This window comes from Anguilla anguilla, chromosome 2 (assembly GCF_013347855.1).
Source record: "Anguilla anguilla isolate fAngAng1 chromosome 2, fAngAng1.pri, whole genome shotgun sequence".
NCBI classification, from domain to species: Eukaryota; Metazoa; Chordata; class Actinopteri; order Anguilliformes; family Anguillidae; genus Anguilla; species Anguilla anguilla.
In genome coordinates, this window is record NC_049202.1 from 74,436,415 (window position 1) to 74,447,248 (window position 10,834).

Genomic DNA, 10,834 nt, shown 5'->3' on the forward strand with positions numbered 1-10,834 from the left:
GAAGATGTATTTCTATTGTTGGGGTTAAATTATGGAATAATGCTAATATAAATGTAAGAATGTGTAATTCGCTTTTGGTTTTCAAAAGAATGGTTTATAAAGTTATTTTTGAGGGTTACAATTGTGAATGATTTTTATTTTGTTATTATGTTTATTTTTGGAGGATAGCTTAAATTGAAAAGAATGTAGGATAGGCATATATAAACATTATGCTTCTGCCTGTGCCTTTTCAGTCACTGCCTAATACATAGATTGTTGAATTGTTTATACTATCTAGACTGTTTATATTTATTGTATTGTGTGTGATGACTGAATAAAAAATACTACTACTACTACTACTATGTAGTAGTGTAGTGTTAGTAGTGAGAATCTGACTACCTTCAAACGCAGAATAAAGACTCATCTCTTCAGGCTGCACCTCTCCCCACCTCTCCCTAGCCTATAGTTTAGCTCAATGTAGCTACCTAGTTAGGCTACTACGGTTAAGTTTTTATTTGGCAGGATTGTTTTTGTTTTTGTCTGATTCTGATTAGGCAAATGTGATCTCAGTGCTAGTTTATACTTGGCAGGATTGTAGTTTGCTGAACAGGTTACTCCACAGGGTTGGAGTCCTGATCTATGTGGTCACTTCTGGCACTACGATCTTTACTTCACTCTAGTGTGTTTCTTTTGCAGCTCTGCACCTTTAACTAATGCACTTGTTGTACGTTGCTCTGGATAAGAGCGTCTGCTAAATGCATGCAACACTGATGATGAGTGTTGGAACATTGCAAAAATGTGGTGGATGATGAAAATTGTTTTCATATCATCCCATCCCCATACAAGAAAACATACGAGAGTACAGAGTATAGAAATACATACAAGAGTTAATTATTACACATTTAGGACGCTTTACTCGACTTTACTCCTCCCATTGAAGGACACATTTATACATAAATTTATTTGGCATAATCACCTTGGTTATATGCATATTCACAATATAGAATTATTTCAGACACAATTCATACATATCATTGAAAAGTAAAGAGTGAAAAAACTGATATCTCAGATAAAACATACTGTCTGAATAATAACAATCAGCTTTATCTGACATAAGACACACTGCCATGTTCCTTTCTCCAGTATATGCAAACAGGTTTCACATTGTTTCTTTTAGACAAGCTATACTGGTGTCAATTTCATCAGAAATGTCAGCCTTTGGACATCAAGGGCAATCGCTTTTTCTAAAGAAAGTATGGTCACACCTTTGTAATAAAAGAAAAATTCTATCTCAGTTTTCCCAACCATGTGCTGTTTTTTCAAATGCCTGTCCAAAATACTACCAGGAAGAAAAACCACATGGAAAATACACAGCACTACTATACAGCAGGACAGGTTTGGTACAAAACTATAAATGACAAAAATGCAAGCACAAATTTCCACCGGAAAACTTCAAAATTCAAATTTTTATTTGAGGAGTCAGTACCCACCCAAGAGTGGTGATTTAATAAGAAGGCGCTGTAGAAAAGCTGTATGATTTTTTTATCAGAATAATTTTACCGCTGGTAATTTAAATACATAGGCACAGTTTAAACAGTTAAATTATGTGGCTTGAAATTATAATGGTTCATAATACCAAGAAAACCTTGTGAAAAATCCATGTGAATGTGTACATACAGTAAATATAGTTTATGTTACAACTGAGTCAATTAGCTCAAGGACTTTAGTCAGAGTGACTTACAAAAGTAAATGGTAAGCAAACTTGGTAAGGAAACTTCCCACAATAATTACATTGAATTATTTTATGAATTTTCTGGTGTTGAAATGAACATAATGAACCACTGTGCTTATGACTTCAAACCAGATGGGCTATTTCCTTTCTACAATGAACAAACTTCCACAGCCTTCCAATTGAATGTAGTTTTGGCAAAGATTTAAATATTTAAATGATGCACAAATGGCAAACGTGCCACTGAGCACATAAAGGGCCTTTCATTTGTAAAATATTTCAGCTGTTTTGCTGAAATGATATTAATTAATTTCGATAGACATTAGCAGGTGTTTCTTTCAAATTGCATGACCATTGGAAACAAATTCTACAAAAATGACATCATAGAGTATGCTTTCATAATATAAATCCCACAATGAGGATTTGTCACATCAGTATGAACTTTCTAGGGGTCATTTAAAATTGATTGTTTATTTTAAAATTAAGTAACGATGAAAAGATTTACACCTGCATGAATTCTTTGGTGGTGATGTAAAAGTAATTCTGACGCTGAGGACATGGGGGGGGGGGGGGGACCATTCCAGGCTGGAGATTTTCACCAGTATGAATTCTGTGCAGGTGATTTACATGACATGGTTTGAGAAGGCATGCATAAATCCTCTGGCAGTAAGTTCAGTTACGTTTCCTGAACTGTATACACACAAAGGGCTGTACATTCATGCAATTTCTCAGGTGTATGACAAAAGATATTTTTTAAAATTATCTTTTAAATGCAAAATGCACACTAAATTCAAAATGTAGTGCTTTTTGTCCAGAAGAACCTAATGATAAATATTTATATTAATGTCATTTCCCACACCGGGTACACAAATTGCAGGTCTTTTCACCTGTATGAATGATCTAGTGGTGTTACAAAACATTTGTTCTGGGAAAGCACTTTGCATACTCAGTACATTTGAAGGGCTTTTAACCAATATGAATTCTCTGATGGCTATTTAACTTGGATACTGTGTAAAAGCACTTCCCACAATGAGAACATTTGCAGGGCTTTTCACCTGTATGAATTCTTTGATGGATATTCAAATTGCATCTAATCGAAAAACACTTCCCACACTGAAAACATTTGTAGGGCTTTTCACCTGTATGAATTTTCTGATGGTCCTTTAACTTAGTTGATGTGGAAAAGCATTTCCCACACAGAGTACATTTGTAGGGCTTTTCACCTGTATGAATTTTCTGATGGTGCTTTAACTTAGTTGGTGTGGAAAAGCATTTCCCGCACAGAGTACATTTGTAGGGCTTTTCACCTGTATGCATCATCTTATGGCAATTTAAACCACTTTTTTGGGAAAAACACTTCCCACACACAGTACATCTGTAGGGCTTTTCACCTGTATGAATTCTCCAGTGGATATTTAAATTAGATATTTTGGAAAATGACTTCTCACAATGAGAACATTTATAGGGCTTTTCACCTGTATGAATTCTCTGGTGGACATTTAAATTAGATTTAATGGAAAAACACTTCCCACACTGAGAACATTTGTGCGGCTTTTCACCTGTATGAATTCTCAGGTGAACATTTAAATTAGATGTATTGGGAAAACACTTCCCACATTGAGAACATTCGTAGGGCTTTTCACCTGTATGAACTCTCTCGTGGACATGTAATCGTGAAACAGTGGAAAAGCACTTCCCACACTGAGAACATTTCTTGGCCTTTTCACCTGTATGAATTCTCTGATGGCCATTTAAATGATATATTCTGGAAAAGCACTTCCCACACAAAGTGCATTTATAGGGCTTTTCACCTGTATGAATTCTCTGGTGAATATTTAAATTAGATGTATTGGCAAAACACTTCCCACACTGAGAACATGTGTACGGCTTTTCACCTGTATGAGTTCTCAAGTGGCGATTTAGATGAGGTACTGTGGCAAAGCACTTCACACACACAGTACATTTGTAGGGCTTTTCACCAGTATGAATTTTGTGGTGGCCATTTAAACGAGATACTGTAACAAAGCACTTCCCACACAGAGAACATCTGTATGGCTTTTCACCTGTATGAATTCTTAGGTGAGTTTTTAAACCAGATTTGGTATTAAAGCACTTCCCACACTGAGAACATTTGTAGGGCTTTTCACCTGTATGAATTGTCAGGTGAGTTTTTAAACCATATTTGGTATTAAAGTACTTCTCACACTGAAAACATTTGTGCAGCTTTTCACCTTTAACTACTTTTTTATTTCGATGAATTGCCTTCTTGTGAGAAAAATCCAAAAGGCTAAATTTTTTACTTGAATTAAATATCATGGGTTCAATCACATCTGTTCTCTGGCAATTAACATGTTTTCTGCAATTGTTTGCACTTAACTGGATATTTTTGGTCTGATTACTTGCATTGCTTATGTCAGAGTAATGATTTAAGTCCCCAAATTGAGTCAGCGGATCATAAATTTCTTCGTTTTTACAATTTGGTTTTGTCACTCTGGCACATTGCCATGGTTCTGTCTTGACTTTGTTAGCAACATCAACTCCATTCACCCCAGTATTCATGAGATCACTCACTAAACATTCACTGGATTCAAACTTCATTTGATCAGATTTTATATCAACACATTTAATATTCTGAAGGTCCCTGATGTATTCTGCCTTAAGATATCCTCCATCATCAGCCTCTGTTTTGATTTGGTCAGGATGCAGATGGGTTACATATCCCAGCTCTGTACTGTCGAGGGTCTCCGTCTTAAGATCCCCAGTGTGGGTGGAGCCAAGATCAGTTTCTGTTTTAATCAGTGATGTGTGTGTGTGGTATACATCACTGACCCTGCTGTGTGCTGTAACACACTCTGGCTCCAGTGTGTTGAGTCCTGGTGCAGCACACTCTGTCTCTGACTCTGCCATGTGGACAGACTCCAGCCCACTGAGTTCCTCTTCTTTCTGTCTGATCCTGTGCTGCTCAGTGAGCTCTGGTAGTGTTGTCTCAGTGTTCTGTCTCAGACAGACTCCTGCCTGCATCATACTGCAGAAATGCAGAAGTGCAGCTCCTGGATGGAAACAGGGGAAGGGAATAAGCCTGAATCAAACAGGTCCTACTGCAGCAGCTGACACATTCTTTACACTCGCCTGACTCAGCACAGGAAGGCACTCTCGCATTATGAAGTACCATGTCAGCACAGTTGCAGATATCTCAAAAAACAAAGAAATTATAGGCATTTGAAATGTAAACACAAATAGTTTTATCTAATCTAAAGCGTAACAGTGGGACATAGAGTTCATTGCATTTGCCATTAATTTGATTACTTTATGTCATTTTACATATGATTGTTATACGGAGATACAAAATTATCCAGAAAAATATCCCTACTAATGGTCAAATTGATTTCAAACATGAAGCCCAGCCCTAATGTTCATTTGTTTGTCTGTGGAAAGGGTATTAAAGTTTCTCTGTCGAGGTCTTACAAAAAGTCTTTAAAAGCATTAAATTTGATTTCAAAAAGTGTGCAGCAACCCTGTACTGTGTAGATCACAAGCATTCGCGCGGATGCGCATAATGCAGCAGAGTAATGAACAATTCCACGAATTAATTTCGTGAACAACTCCTAAGGGTTCTACGACGCCATTGTTAACGCCATTCTAACTTTACTGGGTGAGATCTTTAACTCGTATAAAATTTAATTACCATCTTATAAAGAAGTAAATGTTTGACCAGTACCAAGTTTTCTAACTCTAAAATGAATTGCACAAGAACGTCTGCCATACTGACAAATTAGTAAACACATAACATGCACAAACATCAAGTTAATGGAAAGCAACCAAACTGAAGCCTGTTAACAAAAGGGACAAAATAGTTAAAGCATCATTATGGGGAGGAAAAGACTCACCCCGATTCGTTGAATTTCTTAAACTCAATCGTTTGTTGAACTGGACGTAATGTAAAGTGGGTGTTGCAAGACGGAGTACAACCACAACCAAGACTTCTTCGTCTTATTCTTCCTCCTCCGTTTCGTTTAACACGGTCTGAAAACGACAGAGGGTGTATTACAGGGTGTATTACCATAGACATACGTATGTGTATTACCGCCACCCACGGATGTGGAGTATGAACTGAGGAGACTTACGGACTAGCCTACTTCTGATTCCAGAAAACGTTGGGGATTTGGGCGTGGGGGTATGGGTGGGACATGGGCTTTTATGTTTTTTCCACGTTAAGCACTCAGCTAGCAAACCGGTTAGATAATTCGGCCTCCTTGTTGCTGAATGCAGGTTTTTTCGGTTATTTTACCCCCCACTATCAAAATATTATTGTAGTATAGTTTGCCCCTATTGTTACATGCTAACATTAGCATTATAATATTATGACCTGATTCCGGTAAGATTTTGGTTGTAGTCTGTTCTTAGATTTTGGAAATAGACTAGTACAGGGTTTCCAGTCATTGAAGCTAGCCAAGTTAGTTGATTATAACCAGGGTGATTCCACTCCGGGTAATTATTTATTTATTTATTTATTTATTCATTCATTCATTCATTCATTCATTCATTCATTCATTCATCGGTTTCTGCAGCTAGTTGTCCGGAGCCACCTGCGTACTTTTAAGTTGAGGGCTTGGTGTCTCCTCCCGACATTTTTACGTAGGCCTACTAACATTAGCTATAGTTTATTATAGCCTACATTTATTTTAGCTAAATTGTTTGGTGTATTTTGTTCTGAGATATAATTAAAAAAACTGCCTAATACAAGTGTTGTCAGTCGTTGCTACTTAGTATAAAGTTAGCAAAATTAGTTTATGATGATTCCTCTCCTGGTAGTTCGTTTTTTACATTTTTTTTTATTTTTTTAAATAATTTATTCAGCAGCTAACGTTAGATAAAAGTGCCTTATTTATTTATTTATTTATTTATTTATTTATTTATTTTTCCTCTCCGGTTTCTGCTGCTAGTTGTCCAAAGCCACATGCAGTAACTTGCTCTAGACATAGGGAGAGATAGGGTGATAGTTAGTGGCTAAACGTGTGGCCAAAGCTGTGTGACAGTTGCAGGATGATCGCACTTCAGGAAAGCGATTTTCAGGGCAAGTTTGTCTGCTACCATTGCCAACTGGTTGAGCACCTTGAGAGCAAGATTCTTGATCCTGAGGGCCAGCTTGCTTGACTCCACAGTTATCGCAATTATCAGAGTTCCAGGAACTGAGTAGTGTGTCCTATAAGGATTTGGTGTGCACGTCACAACTGGGAAAAGAGGAGAAGTCAGAGCAGGCAGGGAGAGATAAATGGGTGACAGTGGGGCGCAGCCACAGAAAAGGGTGTGCTCACCACACGGGTGACATTTCCAGAGGTTGTGGCTGTGGCAGTCTGCATCATGCCGGACTGTGCAATGCACCTGCAACGTTCGAGCGGCTGATGGAGTGAGTGTTGTTGGACGTCCCACAAAGCCGTTCAAACGACCTCCTGGTACACGCCAGCAGCTTCGAGCATGCTCTCGCTAACCTCCACGACGTGCTCACTGCGATTTGCCGGGCTGGGCTACGGTTGAATTCGCGGAAGTGTCAGCTGCTCTGGAGGGAGACAGCTTTCCTCGAGCACATCGTGAGCGAGCGGGGGTAGCCACTGACCCAGCTAAGGTGGCTGCTGTGCGGGATTGGCTGACGCCAGCAAACGTGGGCGAGTTGCGTAGCTTCCTGGGGTAGGCCAGCTACTACCGCTGGTTCGTCCGAGGTTTCACCTCCATAGCCAGCCCCCTCCACCGCCTGACATGCAAGGGGCAGTCCAAGGACTGGACCAAGGAGTGCGCAGAAGCCTTTACTCGGCTCAGGGAGGCCCTCACGGAAGGCCCCATGCTGGCGTATCCCGACGTCCATTGCCCCTTCATCATGGACACCGACGCCAGCAACGTGGGGGTCGGGGCAGTCCTCTCCCAGGGTGGCGACAGGGGAGCGTGTCGTCGCGTACTACAGCTGTGCCCTGTATCGAGCGGAGCGCAATTACTGCGTCACCTGACGTGAGCTGCTGGCGGTGGTCAAGACCCTGCGGCACTTCTGACCCTAACTGCAAGGCAGTCACTTCCTCCTGCGCACCAACCATGCTTCGCTCGCCTGGCTCCTGAATTTCAAGAACCCGGAGGGCCAGGTGACACGTTGCCTGGAGGCTCTGCAGGAATACGACCTCCTAGACCAGCATAGGGCGGGGCGACACCACGGGAACGCGGACGCCCTCTCCTGGCGCCCCTGCGCTGCCCTGGACTGCGCTGCCCCCTGCGCTGCAGCTGGCGGGAGAAATGCTAGCGGCTCTGTCCCCTCAGACCAACCAGAGGCCGAGGCGGCGACGCCGTAACCAGGGAGCCGACCGACTCAACAGCGACGGCCCCCAGGCCACCTGCGGGACTACGAGGTCAATCATGGGTGGACTGCGGGGTCATCGGAGACTGTTGACCCCTTGGATAGGGGCTATGTGATGACCCTGGGGTAGCTAGCTAGGCAGCTAGCTACAATGAGTAGCCAGCTAGGCAGTTAGCTACGTTTGCAGTCGCTGGTGCCATGTAAATACTTGCTTGTGTATAGCTGTGTGTAGCTAGGTGTAGTTAGCGTGCTTTTGTGTGTTAAAAGTGTAGATATCCGTGTTATGTGTGCTTGTACAGTTTTGTTGTGTATGTAGTTGTTTTTGAGTTTCCCCCGTGTTCCCTGCCCGTTGTCTTGTGTATGTGTCAGTTTGGAGCAGGGTAGAGGCAGGAGCAGCTGCGATTGGCTAAAAAGTTAGAGCTAGGCAGCCAATCAGCGGCCGCTCCAGCAAGTAAACTTATTTGCATAGCCCAGGCGATATAAGGGGAGACTCCGAGCAGGGTGAGTCAGTGTGTGTTGTGCCTAAGTGCTGTAACCGTCTGAGAAGCAAATCAATAGTCCTTGTTAGGACTGGTAAAATAAACCAAAGCTCTGAGTATGTGATTTGTAAAACTTCAACGCCTGTCTCCATTTTGTCAAACTCGCCACAGTAATATAGAAGGGTACAAACTCATTAGGAAAGATAGATCCAATAAGAGAGGTGGGGGTGTAGCTCTCCATGTAAAAGAAAATTTTAATGAGCAAATTCCAGAAATTGACCAGCTTGTGCCTAGTGAGGATATTTGGATAAAACTCATAATGGAACATGAAAAGGGCCTTACGGTAGGAGTGTGTTATGGCACACTTCGAATCGACTCGACTCTGCACGCTTTTTTTGTTTTCCATCGGGCAAAAGTTGTGGATAGTACCTGTACCTGGTACTTTTTTTAGTATCACCTCCGTTGAGGTTCCAAGCGAGCTGAGGCGATACCAGAAGGTGACGTGAAAACACTGCCGGCCACTGATTGGTCAGAGAAAAGTGTCACTTGATTAGCTTACCCTCTTGCACCGCCTTTGAAAATATGAGAATTCGACGCACAGCCTGATAGCCTGTGCTGTCTTCGTTTTCTCTCCTCTCTCCTGTCCTCCTCCACTCTCCTCTCAACTCATCTCTTTATGCCCTCTCTCCTGCTTCACTCTGCTCTCCTGCTCCACTTGCCTCCACTACTCCTGCCTGTGTACTTGTCTAATAAGGTTACATCTGAGAATGAGTCATGTTAGATAATTCTAACGGCTCTAGAGAGGGCCTTTCGTGTTTTTTTTTTTTTTGTGTTTTTTAACTTTGGTGGGTGGCACGAATGAACCAGTTGGAAGACGAAGAAAAAGAAACAAGAGACTGAGTGGTCATATATTGCCTTGAACAATCCATTTGTGAAATATACGCGCATTTGTGATGCCTGGTTACCTTCCATAATAGCTGTGCGTAATACCACACGTGTTGTTTACGGCATTGTTGCCCTTTTTATTACAGTCTGCCTTGATTGACAATCTATTTATTCAGTGGGTGAGAGTATAAGCTTTCTAACGATGTATAACATGTCTAATGTCTAATTTTGCTTCAGGAATAGCATTTTATTGGTCAGCGTAATTGAAAGTTTTGTTATCGTGTTGATGGAATATATTGATCTAATATATTCTTTTATATAGCATTTCTTAGGCCAGGCATTTTATTCTGATCAAGTGTCAGGCCTGACCTGAGAATCTCTCCTCACTCAAGGGCATACGTCACTCGTGGGTAATGTTCTTTTGCCAGTTAGATAAGACCTGACAGCCAGTCAAGAGGCAAAATAAAATACAAATTGTGTGCTAACTTACTGACACCTGAAGACCCATCACATCACCTCTTGCGGGTATCGAAAATCCAAACGTAGTATGTGCCAAGGAATGTGTATTGATTTAAACACCTGATTCCATTTAAATATATTTAGTATATGTTTAGTATAGTATATAGTATAGTAATATATGTTTTAATAAGAGATTCTTTGTTATGCAAAGCAAGCATTGTGGAATGTAGAGTGTCAGCGCACCCCAAGATTGTTGTGCATATGACAGATTGTTATGTAAACACGACACGATTATCAGTTGCTGTCCCTAAAACAATGGCCACTATAGCTGACTCTTAAACTACGTCAAAGGTAACTAGCCATCTGCGCATGTCTAGGATTCCACTCATTGTTTATTGTGGATCTATAATAAATGCTGTTGAATTTTGGAACGGCTTCCTCTGTGTTTCACAAAGTTGGAATTCACGACTCCCCAGAAAGAACCTGGAACTCAAGGGATGTCGTCTCCCACAATCGCATTCACTTACGTATTCACTCTGAGGTAGCAGTAAAAGACGCTGCGCCTAACAAAACGTCAACGATTTTTCGTAATTTCTTGGAAAACTATTATTATTGAGGACTTCTGGGCATAGCTAAGCCACATGTTTGCTGATAGACTGGAATCATTTTCTGGTGTAAGACTGAAGTGGATAGGAATATATCATTGATTTACTGTCTCTGTCTCTATCTGTTGACAACAAATAAGATTTCATCAGTGCTATGTAAGTATTACTGCTCAAAATATTTCGGTTATATACATTATTTTTAAAATTGAGTGTCTTAAAATAGTTTAGTGGCATTTTATAATGAGGATATTTCACACTGTAATGTAAGCGTTAGTAGTGTAATAGTTTTTGTGACGCATCATGTCTTTCTATGATTTACCATACAAAGCAGCTAACATTAGCAATAAAACGCTACCACAAT

At 40.8% G+C, this 10,834-nt stretch overlaps 2 protein-coding genes across 2 annotated transcripts in view; one reads left to right on the top strand and one right to left on the bottom strand.

Moving 5' to 3' along the window:
• The window catches only part of LOC118219943 (zinc finger protein 585A-like), a 33,684-nt gene extending 29,104 nt beyond the window's left edge, over positions 1 to 4,580 (bottom strand). Inside the window, exon 1 of the mRNA XM_035403449.1 lies at positions 2,680 to 4,580. Within this exon, the coding sequence (XP_035259340.1) occupies positions 2,680 to 4,306 (1,627 nt within the window). The 5' untranslated portion in view covers positions 4,307 to 4,580. The remainder of the gene's footprint in view (positions 1 to 2,679) is intronic.
• Positions 1 to 10,834, top strand: part of LOC118219963 (zinc finger protein 708-like) — a 235,537-nt gene that overhangs the window by 99,589 nt on the left and 125,114 nt on the right. The window lies entirely within an intron of this gene.